Source organism: Camelus ferus, chromosome 32 (genome assembly GCF_009834535.1).
Source record: "Camelus ferus isolate YT-003-E chromosome 32, BCGSAC_Cfer_1.0, whole genome shotgun sequence".
Taxonomy (NCBI): Eukaryota; Metazoa; Chordata; class Mammalia; order Artiodactyla; family Camelidae; genus Camelus; species Camelus ferus.
The window spans coordinates 14,919,260-14,934,633 of record NC_045727.1 but is presented as its reverse complement, the minus strand read 5'-3'; the positions used below and the strand labels follow the sequence as shown (position 1 = coordinate 14,934,633).

At 36.6% G+C, this 15,374-nt stretch overlaps 1 protein-coding gene across 3 annotated transcripts in view; it reads right to left on the bottom strand.

The window, feature by feature from the left end:
- TTC28 (tetratricopeptide repeat domain 28) overlaps window positions 1–15,374 on the bottom strand; it is a 477,930-nt gene that overhangs the window by 248,409 nt on the left and 214,147 nt on the right. For all 3 annotated transcript variants that reach the window (XM_032471879.1, XM_032471880.1, XM_032471881.1), the window contains one exon: window positions 23–170. In XM_032471879.1, coding sequence (XP_032327770.1) covers window positions 23–170 — 148 coding nt within the window. The remainder of the gene's footprint in view (window positions 1–22; window positions 171–15,374) is intronic.

Genomic DNA, 15,374 nt, shown 5'->3' with positions numbered 1-15,374 from the left:
CAAATACTTTTATCATATTTACCTCTCATGGGAGATTTCATGGCAGCTTCTACCATCCCCACCAGAAGCTGGAGACTCTTGGGATCCTGAGCCAGCCCAGATGCAAACGCTGCCAGGGCATCGGCATGACGTCCAAGGTACTGGAGGGCAACACCCTGTCGGAAGTATGCCTGGAAATAAAGAAAAGATAGTGCATGTTTTACTGACACACCATGCTCCAACAGGCTGCTGAGGATTCTTCATCAGAACAGCAGGTCAGTAGAACTAAGATTGAGGTGGTCTTGGTTCAAAAACATAGCAAAGAGTTTGTAATTAAATCTGATTTCCTCCAACATCATAAAATGTAAGCATACTTCTTTCAAGCAAATTATATTTAAAACTTTCATTCTTTTCACTTCTAGAACACATTAATTTTTATCACATCCTTTGGCATTTATCCACATAATACTTTTACTGTTTTTTATGATTTTTAAAAAAATCTTTTATCTGAACTTTAATAGCATAAACTCTTCAGGAATAGAGGTTTGGAGATTTCTTTACATCTCACCAAAGTACCTGATACAGTGCAAGACAAATCTGAGATACTCAAATTCCACTTACTTTATATTTTCTCTTCTTATTAAAGGGGAAAAAAATAATATGTGATTATTGTTAAGATAATTGTAATAATGAGGAACATAACATGACTACATTTAATGTGGTGTCTCAGACATAATATTTAAAAGCTATTATCTAAAATGTTTGCTTTGCTTAGAATAAGATTATTGCCCTTTGTGTTTTTTTAACTGCTTTAGTTTAAAAACTAGTATTATCAGCTGTGAATATAAGAAAACATCCCTCCTTCCAGCAAGCTGCAGAAAGGGCTAGAAAATTAATAAAACATTTAAACTTTAGAATGATCTTAAGAATATGTAGTTTCTTTTCAAGCACACAAAGTAAAAATGAGTAAATGATCAGTGTTACTCATGTATAAATCAGTGAAGAATCTGGTACCTGATCAAATAACACATAAAAATGGCATATTATTAATGCATTCACTGTTATATGGCAACCTCTGCTTCTAAAATACGTGGCCTCCAATTTAACTTAATACTCTTATAATTCTATATGTTTGTTACACAAATATAACTTTTTCAGTCCAATATACTTTGAAACTGTAACAATTGTATTCATGGATCTAAATGAAGTTTCAAATAACTTCTAAAACTACTAGTTAATAAACATAATTTTTATAATTTATATTACACACACACACACACGCACAGTGAGAAGAAGCACCTTTCATGTTTACAAAATACAGTTACTTATTTCATTTTTATAATTACACCTTGAGGTAATTTCAGTGAGGCAATACTATTCAGTGTTTCTATTAAGAAATAATCCATAAACAGAATACTCAAATTATTATGGGCTATTCAGGCTTCTATTAGTTTAAACTACTAGCAGCTGTTAAAACTCAGACTCCAGTAAGACAATAACCTGTAAATGCACTTTCATTACTAATTCATAAGATCACTTCCTTTCACTAGACTCAGCCACTTTTTAATCTTTAATGTGTTTATACACATTTTTCACTGCCCTTTTCATTTCACATTTTAGGTGATTCCTATAATCCAAGAGGCAATATGTACCACATTCCAACTAAAAATAACTACAGTTTTCATAATTCTAGAAATGCTATGTTAAAGCTAAACTAAAACAATTTATATATATATACATATATATTTATATATGCCAAATATCTGTAAACTATATTTATTATTTATGGAGAGAGACAAAATATATCTGTAGTTAATGATTTCAGGCATATATTTTAAGAAACACACAAATCTACTGTGGTAATCATCTCACAATATATGTAAGTCAAATCATTATATTGTATACCTTAAACTAATACAGTGCTGTAAGTTAATTATATCTCAATAAAACAGAGGGGGAAAAACACAAAAATGTAAGTTAGACTCAATGAATTTTGATAATTTCTTGCATATTTAAAGCAAAACTTTACCATTCATTACTTCATTGAGAAAACAACTGACTTTCCTGTCTGCCAAATGAAATCACTGAGAAGTACGATGTATCTACTCCTTAGTAAGTAGGCAAAGTCAAGTGTTAAAGGCCAGTGGTAGTGTCAGATTCACACAGCAGTTCAAGAAGAGTGTGCACGTTTTGTTTTCTTAAGACACTCAGAAATTGGATCCGAGAAAAGGTATGACTGGACCATGCTGCCCACAGTCTTGACTTCTTTTTTTTCAGATTTTGAGAACAGATATAAGAAGAAGGCTCAAAGTTCTCCCTTGACCCTCCTCCTGTCCTTCCAGAGTCCCTAACCCAATTTTGTAAGATTTTCTCAATTAAAAGCTTAGAAATGTTTCGCTGTTGAGGTAGCATAATGAGTCAGGCTCTGACAAACCCCTGTACCTAAGCCATAGAGTAGGGCTCTCCCAGTTTATTCCTATGCGATATTAATTGCATGTACAAATTGTTGTTGAATAAAAGTTAGTTATCTACATTTCTGTGAGAGATACACCACTACGGAGTTCAAGTTGATGATGATAAAACCAAGATTATGAGTTACTGCGATAGACTACAAAGATTTCAGCACAGTGCCTGACATAGAGTGAGTACTTAATAAAGTTAGCTGTTTTGATTGTTAGTTAATGAGAAAACAATCATAACAAGAACACATAATTGCAGACTAACAGAATATAAGGGGAGTCCGGTAAGTATTTCAAATATTTCATTATTCAATATAATATTGTTCAATTCCTGTCTATGCTTCATTCACTCCTCCCCTTGCTCCTGTTGGCAATGGGAAACTCACTGCTGTAAGGCTCCCAGATAAAAATCGGAACCACTTGACTAAAAGAAATTAGTCTGAACAGGTCTTGGGAGATGCAGCAGGTACCCACAAGATCCTCTGCCAGCCTCTTCCAGAACAAAGTTCAAGAAGCACTAAGTTTCACAGCTGTTTGCTGTAACTTCAAGAAAATTGATGTGACCTAATTTTTCTCTAACTTTCCCAGATGAAGCAGCTTCATCTGGGAAAAGGGCAAAATTTGGCCAGTTAGGGTTGAACAGAAGCAGTGTATATGTGTGGCTTGCCAAGGGAAGGTGGGGCCCATGAAAAAGTATTGAACACTTGGTGTTCAGCCAACCTCAGATAATATATCCTCCTGCCTCAGCACCCCTCATGCATATACGCACATTCTGGTCGCTGGTTATGTAGCAGATGTGAGAAGGGAGGACAACACTGACTGACTGCTGACAGCACCTAAAATGTGACTACTGTAACTAAGAAACTAAATTTTAAATTTCATTTCATTTCAATTACATTAAATTTAAATAGTCACAAGGGGCTGGAAGCTACTGTATTAGACAGAGCAGTTCTAGAATTTGGTCTTCCTCTAACAACAAGTCTCCAAACACAAAGTGAAAGGGCATATACTAAGTAAGTAAAATAACTACTACAAAAACTCTGAACTGAAGCTGTGTGACTTACTCCCAGGGCAGCTGCAGTAGAATAGAAAGGACTCATAAGGCTGACATTAGAATCCTACCTCAGTTGCTTTTTAGCTGTGTGCCTTTAGCCAAGGCACTTAACTTCACCCAACTTTGTGTTCCATTTCCACTTACAGAGAAGATGATAATCATGACCTCAAAGGTTTGCAACAATGATTGCTAATTAAAGCACATATGAAATTTGAAACAAAGAGTGGGTACTTTTTTAACAAGTTGAGAAGAAGTGAATTTCTCACCAACAGTGTTACACTCAATTTGGCATTTGCTATTTAACCAAGTGGTTCATCTGCTGTACCAGCTTCAAGAACAGAAATCACCTCTGATAAAATGGGTGACAAAAATTAGGGACAAAACAAAAATTAATGATCATAATGATCACCTTGAGTCATTGAGGAAATACTTGATTTATGTTTGGCATCTTCCATTTAAAAAGCTTGTAAAGTAGGTAATATGTTTAGGGAAATTTTTAAATCAAAATTGCTATTTAAAATATTTACATTTTTGGCATTTGATTGAGTAGGCTTCAAACATCCAGTAAATTCATTGTATGGGAGAAATATCTATGCTCCTTAAATAAACTCCTTTGGCCTAGGTGGAAAAAGAAGATAAAGGTGGCAGAAAATAGATGACCGAAAATCTATCTGTAGAAACATGAAAAAGTCCCCCATCTCAGAGACATCATCCTGATACACTAATTAGAACTACCACAAGATGTTGTGGGGCCCAAGCCTGACACCTATTTTAGAATTAACAAGAGTTCGGTTTTAAACCATATCAGTCCTGCCACTATAAACTGTCGTTAAGTTTCAGTGCATATATGTAGGTATCCTCTGAAACCTGTGACGCTATCTATCATTTGTTGAACCGCTACCCTGTGCCAAATACCGCACTAGTTGTTTTCCATAGTTTATCATTAATGCTCACAATAGTCTCCAAGAGTTCCTATGACAACTACTGCACAAAAGAAGTGGTTATGAAACTTGCCCCAAATCATGCAGCTATAAAGTGAGACCAACCTGCTGCCAAAAACTCTTCACACTATTACACTACCTCTTTGATAAAAGAACAAATAGTATGCAATTGCCCTCGAAATCAAGCTTTTTGTTTGGGAATTCTTATACTTGCAAAATTCAACCTAGGGAGTCAGAAATGAAGGAAAATCAGAAATGACACAGAAAATTTATGAACATGAATATTTAATCTTTATTCCATTAGCAACCGTTGATTGCAGAACAATTTTTAATGAATTGGATGGAGGGAAAATTCATTTCATTAACCTTTCATATAAATGTATTATTATTGAACCAAACAGGCCACTGTACTTGCAACTCAGTTCGATGTTAATTAGATTATAGGAATGAGGCTTTAAATCAAAGGGAAACAAAAGGAGCCATCAGCAAGCTTCTCAGCCAATGCTTGTTTGTTTGCTGGCTAAAATGGATTTTTACCTGCAATAAAATTTGCTATGCTTCTTTTATTTTCTGATATTTTCAAGTGGAATTTCTTTTGCTTCTATTTGCTGACACTTTATATTAAAAATAAAAATAAATAAAACCTTGAGAATCAGCAAAGAACACATTCTTCATGTAGCAATGTGTTTTACCTGCTCAGCTGGGAGTAATCATTCCTATCTCTCCAGAAAACTACACTTCCATTTGTTACCAGTCTGTCTTATTATATGCTGAAAGCACATGCAAGAGATTGGAGGCTATTTTAGAAAACACCATTATTTAGTTTGCAACTCATAGTCAGAGGCCCAAATGGCCTAAACAAAATGTTCTAACCAAATCTGCAGCTGTGAATTGTTTTTCTCTCCATGGCTTTTGGTACATTCAGTATCAACTTCTAGAAGAAATCTTCTCTTAATCATAATTATTTCATGTCCCATCAGCTATTTCTTTTCCCAAGATTATTTTTAAACTAATTATATCAAAAGTGTTAAAGTAACAAGTTTATGGGAAAATCATGTTGAAAAGAAACTAGAAATTTGATAAGCAGTGAAAGATGAAATGACAACCAGGAGTTAAATAACTAAGTAGGTATTGTTTTCTAGCACTGGAGGAATTCCCAGTGTTAAAGTTTATGTCAGATTATAAAATGTGTGTACCATCATCTGGAGTTTCTCTTCTAAGCTTTAAAAATAAACAGTGAAAGAAGTTTGAAGTCCTCTCGAGTAATGGTTCTGAACTGCCCATCTCTTGTGCCTTTGCTCTGTGGGTGTGGCATAGGCGGAACATAAAGTCATGCCAGGAAGAAAACCAGGGAATTTCCTGAACATTCTCCAAGAAATCATCTGGCTTCAGCATGAGGTTTGTTCCCCTGCCCTAACAATCCTCCCCCCTACCACAGAACACAGGATGTGTGCCCTTGCACACGCAGAATGGTCCTGGGGAAAGTGGTAAAACCAGAAGCAAAATGGAAAAAAAAAAAAATGGTGAGCAGAGAGAATTAGGAGAGACACTGAAGCCAACAATGTGGGAATTAAAAGATTCACTAACTACTGAAAAAAATTTTACCGAACCAAACTTGGGTCCACTCACCCAAGCACAGCAAAGCCAATCTACTGACCCTAGTTTTTGGTAAAGGAAAGTGCAGCGTTTACTGCAAGGCACCAGACAAGGGGTCTGGGGCAGCGAATGCTCAAAAAGCCCAAACTCCCCAGCAGGTTTCAAGGAGGCATTTTTATAGGCCAGGTGAGGGAGGGGAGCCACAGACTATGTGATCAGTTCATGTACAATTCTCTGGTTGATGATGAGGTAACAATTTTGGCACCATAGATGGGACCGCAGTCCCAAGTGGGTGTCTCAGCAGTGACACATCGGCCCCTGGCTAGTGGCAGCTCCTGGATCCTGTCCAGTAGCTGCCTGAGCACCTTTGCCTCAGGGACAGCCCCAAGCGCTTGCTGCCAACCAGGCATCACTGGCCCACGGCGCTTTCAATTTTTATAGTAGAGGAAATATGGCACTGGCATTGGCTGGTTGAGACATCTATGTAAGTCATGGGAGTTCACATGTGATGACACCAGGGTATCATTCCCTACTAGGCTGACTTCGCCAATGGCTGAGCATTAGTTGGAATTTTCCCTTTTGGACTTGGCTTGGTCCTTTGGCTCTGTTTCTGACAGAGCATTAGTTGGGTTCTCCCCTTCAGACTCACGCTTGTTCATTTGCCTTCACCTCTGGCTGATGGATGGGGCATTGGTTGGGAATCTCCCTTTCTGGAGCTAGGAAACTGCAACCGTGAGCGAACATTTTGCATTGCACTGGTTTATGTGCATGATATTTGACAACACCGGCCATGAATAATTAAGTATGGGTAATCAGGGCGCTGCTCTATCTTGTAGTCCCCCTAGGGTGTATTTTGTAAAACTGGGAGATCTTCAGTTTTGCTTCCATAAATGAAAGAAAATGGTATTTCTTTGTAACACTGTTTAACCTCGGTACTCCTTGAGATCTCAAGAAAAATGGCCCCTAATGCCTCTGCTGTTGTATCAAAATGAGCCTTTTGGAACTGGTTTGGCTTTTACCTGGGGGGGGGGGGGTCCTCAGTACCTGAATCCAAAGTCTGTCCTCTCTTCCTGGTTTTGACCTTCATTAAAGGATCCTGGTAACTTGAACGCTGATGCATGTTCCTCTAAAAGTGAGGCATGTGAACATGAGTGAATGATACGTATTACTGTCTACTACCATTAAAAACACTTGGTATCTCACCTACCATAATGTAGCTGTACCTAAAGCATGTCAGATTAACAGAAATCCACTCTCTCCAGAAAGCAGTCTCTCTCAAATTATTGCCATCAGTGCTCATTACTGGGATACAGGAGATCTACCTAAGGCTTTCTTGAGCAGATGAAATTCCACCATTAGTGGCTCACTCCCTGATCTTTCTGATCTGATAGCTGACAGTTGATAACTCTTGCTTTTCTCATCAAATTATAATTCAGATGGGAGTCCAAACCATTATACTGTGGAGAAGGTCAAAGCCATACAATAACATAACATATTTCCTAAATTTCAAATTTATTTGAAGTTTCTGGGAGGGAATTTTTTTAATTAATAAACTTTATTTTTAGAGGAGTTCTAGATTCACAGCAAAAGTGAGTGAAAAGTAGAGAATTCCCATGTAACCAGTGTTCTGACACATGCACGACTTTCTACACCACAATGATACTTCTTTACAATTAATGGAAAATTATTTTTACATGAAAATTATGGAAGAAAAAAAGGGTCTACACAATTAATAAAAAACATAAACAAACACCCATCTCCACTCTACCTATAGCCCCAGTCCTTGGAATAATCCCTCTTCTGATTCTTTAGGTAATTGGGAAAGCAAAGTCTGAGAAGTGCTGCCTACACCACTGAGAGCTTCTACCTTTGTCAACTGCTAGCTCACAGAAAGAGTCTCCAGAAAAGAGGATGTATCAGGGAAAGGGAAATGAACATGGTGACATGAGTAAGTGGAAAGAACAGGGCTGAAAGGCAAGAAAATATGCCAAAAAAAAACACTTACACAAATATTTCACACATGTTTTTCTAAACAATAAACTTCACAGTCTACTTCTTTCCCATTCCTATGTTAGGTAATCTTTCTTTATTGGCACATATGTGTTAAGGTTCCACATATCAAAGTGAAAAACAAGACAAAGGAAAATGTCTCAATGCTTAACCAGCACAAAAACATAACAATATAATTTATATCTTTTCAAAAGAGAAGGGGTTCCATTCCTAGGCAAGATTGAGTAAGCATCCAATCTTTCCCACTGAATACAACCACATCCTGGAAAGACTTCATGGAATAGCTCTCTGAGGACTCTGAAATGTAAGTAAATGGGAGCAGATGAATTGAGGAAGGAGAATAGACTTCAAAGTAGTGCCAAATCAGCAATGGATTTCCTGTTTTGTTTTGTTTATCCTTCCCATCTGGTATCACCTATTTTGGATTCAAAGGCAACTCAAAATGAGGAAGTACTCATTGGTAAAAACAGAATGCACTGCAAGAAAAGACCTCTTCTTCTGGTCAGAGATGCAAGACAGAGAACTCCTAAGGATCAGAAAGAGTGGAGAAAATCCCATTTAAAAAATCACTTTTCCATTCTTTCCCAGGCCACATCCCAGGGAAACTGACAGTGGAAGGGACAGCAATAGCAGTGGTTGCTGGGCAGGCATATAAAATTCTGAGGAAGAAGACCCTAATCACAGGAGCTGTGGTCCCAGGGGTTCAGGATGAGTCCCAATGCTTTCCTCTCTCTCTCTGCCCTCTCACTACTTGATGCCTCATAAAGACATAATTACAGGACTTGCATGCCAGAGCAGGGAAACTGAAGCCCTAGTTTTGGCTAGAGCATGGGTAAGGAGGAGGGTAGGCAGAGAGCTGGAAAGTGTTGGGGAAATCAGATATAGGAGGAAGCTTATAAGAGATTCCATAAAGAAGTATATGGATCTGACCCTAAATAGCATACCAAGGTTTTGAGAACTAAACTGGAGAACAGACTACCACCTAGTTCTCAAACTGACCAGTGGGTAGTGCATACAAAAGAAAGGTCCCAGTAAAGCTACAAAAACTGTGAAAACTTAACTGACTTTGGAACCAAAGTCCACAAAATATGGGTTGAGACTTATAGCCTAAACCTAACCAGGTAAACTGTATACTAAAACAAACTACATCCTTCTTAAAGTATGAACAAGATGCAATGAAGTTAATTCCAAAACATTCAGGATATAAACAAAATTACTTGGCTGATGAAGAACGCAAAAAAAAAAAAAAAAAAAAAAACTCTACTCACAAGGAAATAAGGCAATCAACAGATGCCAACTCTGAAATGACACAAAAGTTAAAATTATCAGACAACTATTTAAAAGTAGCTATTATATCCATGCTGCAAAAAGTAAGGGCAAATAGTCTTGTGAAAAATGGAAACATACACACTCCTAGCAAAGAAATAAAAGATATAAAGAAAAACCAAATAAAAATTTTTAAGCATAAAAATAAGTAAAGTGAAATATTTAGACATGGGCTCAATAGCAGAACATAGATGACAAAGAAAAGAATCAGTGAATTTAAAGACAGAACAAAAGAAATTACCCATCTGAACAACAGAGAAAAATAATTAAAAAACAAAAATGTTCAGAGCCTTAGTGATATGCTGGGCAATGACAAAAGCTCTAATGTTCATGTCATTGTCATCCCAGTAGGAGACAATAAGGGGTATGGAGCAGGGAAAAAACTTGAACAAATGACTAAAAATTTCCCACATTTTGTGAAAGACATAAACCTACAGATTCAAGATCAGCAAATCCCAAACAGTATTAACCAAAGAAATCCATGTCTAGAAGCATCATAATCAAACTACTGAAAACTGAAAACAAATAAAAACATCTTGAAAGCAGCCAGAGAAAAATGCCACATTGCCTGCAGGTAAATAACATTTCACATTACTGCAGATTTCTCATCACAAACCATGGAGGCCAGAAAGCAGTGGACAGACTTTTAAAGGGCTGTTAGAAAAGAACTGTACACCTGGAATTCTATAATCCTTCAGGAAAATATCCTTCAGGAATTATGCTGAAATATAAAGAACTATGAAAACTTAAGAGTTAAAATATAAAGAACCCAGTAAGAAATGGGCAGATTTGAACAAGTAAGCACAAAAAAAAAGATGTTCAACATTATTAGCCATTAGCCAACATTAGTCAAGGAAATGCAAAGTAAACCACTATTCACCTATTTTAAAGCAAACAAACAAAAAGCAATGCCAATATCAAGTGCTGATGAAGACGCAGAGCAACTAGAACTCTCAAACACTGCTGGTGGAATGCAAATTTCTAGAAAATAGTTTTTCAGTTGCTTATAAAGTGAAATACAGATTTACTATATGATCCATCAATCCAACTTCTAGGTATTTATCCCAGAGAAATAACGTATGTTTACATAAACCTGTACAAGAATATTCACCATAGCTCTATCCATAATTTCCCCCAAAAGGGAACAATACAAATGTCCTTCAGTGAGTGAATAGATAACTCTTTTATTTTTCAAGTCTAGTTTCCATTGGTAGCATTTAGCCCATTTGCCAGTTAACTACTCCAAACAGGGTCAAAGTACAATCCAAACAAAGTCAAGGGATTAAATCTATTAAGATCAATTAAGGGTTGTGAGCCCTGTGAATGATTTCAAAATGTTAAAGGTATTTTTAAAAGTAAAATGTTGCTTTGGGTATCTCAATGACAAGCATGCACAAACACACACAGACACACACAGACAACAAGCACTGCAAACCTTACTATGAAACAAAAAGGATACATAAAAATGAAATGTTCTTTGTATGAAAACAAACAACAAAACTACTGGGGAAGTAAAGATTTATTTATATGAATATTTTATGTCTATAAATGTAATTTAAAGGAAAGCCAAAAATATGAAGTTATGAGAATACAAAAAATGGACAGCAGTATTACAGCTGATGTCATTATTCACAGAATCTATAATTGTGAATTCAACTACTGACTAAAATTTATTTGTAACCCTACAATCAATACTCAAGAAGCTTTCATGTCATGCAAGGACATGTGCAGAACACGGAAAATCTGAGTCACTCAACCATATGTTCCCTGATGAGGTAAAACAAGCTGATACTTTGTCTTATTTCAGCTCTCCTAAGTAAAAAGTATCCTTTTCATTAGTGAGTTCGCTGATTTCAGTAGCTCCCAAGTGTAGAGCTGGAGTGTTTCTAAGTACAAGTCTATTATGTTCCTTACAGAAAAAAATGCATGTGTTAGATTAAGCTTTGTTCAGGAATGATCTATAGTGCTGTTGGCCATGAGTCCAATGTTAATAAGTCAATAATATAGATATTAACTCAGGTATATTTAAACAGAAGTACATATAAAACACGGATGTGTGTGGATCAGCTGACAAAATGTTGTGACCAGAGACTTGCAGGAACCTAACCCTGTATTTCCCCTAGGAGCAATGGTTCAGCTCAACGTTATAGAACATAACCATCGTGAATAACTAGAACTGACTGTCACATTTTGATCAGAGGAAAAGGAAACCATTTTACCCTTGGCTATAACACCCAGTGAAGTGGCAAATGTGCAAGTTCTCTGTTCATTACCCTCTCCTGGAGCTCCAAGACAGGAAACAGAGAAAGAATGGATACCTACATCTATAAGTAGAGGTACAATTACTAACAATACCCGTAATAGTTATTCTTCATTAAGTACTTCCTAACTTAACAACACGCTACATTCACTCATGCTTTAAACAAATATTTGCATGATTAGCTCTGTGCTAAGCACTGTGCTAATGAAACTCAAGGGAGAGAAGACAGACACTGTCCATACCCTTCTAAACTCATATCTACTGCAGGAGTAAACAAATACACAGTTAAAAATTGTGAACGTACAATAAAGAAACAAAACATGTATAGTAAGAAAGAATAACTGGTGGGGGAGAAATACCTTATTTAAAAACATGCCCAGAAAAGGTACCATTTAAGCTTAGAGTTAAGGATGTTAAGAAGCCTGCTAAAGAAAGAGCACTGCAGCCAGCGGTGCAAAGGCCTGAGACTAGAAAGAGTGCGGTATGCTCATGGAATTCAAAGAAGGCCACTGCAGTGGGAAGGAATGCCTGAGAAAAGTCCTTTAGTTCCCATAACGACTTTGGAAAGCAGGCATTGTCATCTCTGTTTTTTAAATGAGGAATTTCAAGAGTTTAGAGAAGTAAAGACACTAGTTCACAGCTAGTGGGCAAAACTTCAAGCAGGATGGATTGATGCCAAAATCCACGCTCCTTCACTTACATCATGCTGCCTCCCACTTTCTTCCTGCTGTCCTATGACTCACTCCCAAAGATTCTCCTGTCTTACCAAGGTAGATATGTTTATATATCTTAAAGAAAAATAACTAAATCACAGAAATGTAATAAATAGGACTTGATGTCAACAAGTGCAGTTGATATATGCTGTTTCTCTGTCTGTGTACATCCTGGGACCTTATGCACCTCTAAATAGTCACATGCTACGGCTGACACGTTCAGTAATTACATTATTATCCTCATTACATCTCTGTAACCCCTTGATGCCAGGCCTTTCTCTCAATCATGAGTTAATGTACCTTTCCCCTATGAAACATGAGAAGAAAATGGCTTTTATTTTTATAGATGGGAAAACTAAGGTAGAGAGAGGTTAAAGTTCACAGTGTCTTCCCCTTAGCACATTACAATTATCCTAAACAGGCAGTTCTGTTTTGCACACAGTATTTACAGATATTTTAATTCTGAAAGGATCTATACCAGGGATTTAGGTTTCCCATTTTCTTTCTTTGTTTTTGTTTTCCTAGGTAGTTATTTATGTGACTGTCCTCCTAACTAAATGGACCAATCTGGGCATAAACCATTTTCTCATTTTCTCTGCTTATAGAAAGGAATGGTTTATTTCAGCACTGCAGATAACATCTTGAGGTCTCAGGAGGATGACAAATTGAAACAGTCTCTTTCTTGTCTAACATTTCCTACCCAAGAGTCAAGTGATGATGTTAAGGAACAAGTCTCTCTTCTCCTGACAATTTGCACTTACTTTCTTAATAGTCCTGCTAAGATTCAATGAATTTCAGTTTGCTTAGAGCCTACTTAGTGCCTGCCAACTAGCACAGGAAGCTTTCATTCATCAGTGTAATAGTCCTACTGGTGATGCAGTCCTATGAAATTATGGCAGCAATTCCAAAAAAGAAACAGCAGAAATGGGGCAAATGAATTCTCTTTCAAAATAGCCACTAGAACAGAATAGAAATTCCCACATAACTAGAAATGTAATACATTATTTTGATTGAGAAACATTCAGAAATTTTACTGAGGTATGATATCAATGTGCTTAAAAAATTACCTATTCACTGGAATTTCATTTTATAAAATCATTTGAAAACAAGCACAACCACCAAATACAACTGCATAATTCAATTAATAAACGTAGGTCTTGGTAATCGTGCATAAAGAATAACACACACACAACTGGTCCCTTGACTGGCTAAACAGTTTCAGATCAGTGTTCTCCTTTGACTTAGTCTCTGGCAAATACTTCCGGTGTGCTATCTGACAGGCACCTTTGGTGCAGCAATGGTGCATGTGATTCCACGCCTCTTCCAAAGATCACAAATTGCTACCATTGTTCCCTCTATTATTTAAGCTCTTTTTCTAAAAATACTTCTAAATTGAAACATTACTTTCTAGTATTATTTGTTGACAAGTTTTAAACTGCAAAATCAAAGTGATTTCATATTTTAAATTAAAATCATCTTTAGCATTTTTCTGTAACTCTCACCTTTCATTAAGAATATGTTCTCTATCTACTATGTATAAATGTGTTTAGTGCTACAGAGGTATATAAGAAGAGATAACTCATCTCAGCTTTCAGAAAGCATATAATCAACTTGGAGAGATATATAAAAGCTGCACATTAAACAATTTCAAAATTGTTCCTAAGCAACATATGAACAAGCGCACATAAAAATTGAATATGGACCTTCCCCCAACTTACAAAGAAGTTGTTTTTTAAAAGTTCATTTTCAAGCCAGTTGTTCAGAATGTTTTAAGCATTTTTCCATTAAAAAAAATTATGCTGTAAAAGGCAGCTACATTATATAACCAGTACACAATGACCTACTCCATACAAAATGCCACTGGATTACAGGACTAGCAGTAATACAGAAAGGAGAAGAAATGGAACTGGTATTTGTTAGTATGCGGCAAGCACTTTTCATGCAAGTAATGTTATTTAGTCTTAATCCTGCAAGGTAGATTATTATGTCTTTCTTTAAAGATACGAACCTGAGGCTGATAAAGGTTAAGTAACTAGCTCAAGGTAATGACAGAACAGATTCAAACCCAGGACTGTCTGGTTCTGAAGCCAGGACTCCATTCCTGTAACATGCAGCTTCCCTTTAAAACAGCATTTATAAAGGAACATTTTTTCCATAGTCCAAATGGGAATGTCAGAAATACAAAAATATATTCACAACCTAAAAAGCTCCTGAATTGCAGAAACAATGACTTTTCATCTTTGTATCTCCAGTGTGGTAGTGTGATGTTGACACAGAGTAGGTCCCCAATGATTACTGAATGAATGAACAAGTGAACAAAAAAACAAATAACAAATTAACAGAAAATGAGTTCTTCAAAGGCAGGGGTCATTTTTATTCATGTGTGTGTATACACATACATACATACAGCCTACCATAGACACATAATCTACCCATCAGTAAATATTTATTAGTAAAGAATTCCATCCTGCTAGCACATCTCTCATTCTGCTTTTCCTAAGTTTGCAATCCTGACTGCTTCCAAATTCATTGAGCCTAACGTCTTTCAAAATCTCCGTTCTCTCCTCCTTCCTTTCCTTAGACACTGAAATCCAGAAGACTAAATCCATATTTACATCTTTTATGGGCTCAGCATGCTCCCTAGACAGGGAATTTAACCTAGGAATCTTTACCCACAATGCTCTTGGATCTTTGAGTTTGAAAAAGATGCAGTGCCCCCTGGGGAGACATCATCCAAACTCGTATCAATGAAGTGGATTTATCTTGTCCAGAGGAAATGCAAATGAACTTGGTTGCATCAAGTTTCTGAAACTACACTTCTTAAGCAAATTAAGAAACCCGCTTCAAGTTGTTTGAAAGGAATGCTGGCTGACACTTGCAAATGAGTCGTCTACGGAGAAGCAGCTTGACTCTGCAGCTTATCATTTCATATGGTCTTAGAGATGAATATTCAGATCCCACATCAATTTTTAATGTAATAGATAGAATCCCAAAAGCTTAAAAACTAGGTTCCACTTCATAATCTGTCATTCCCTG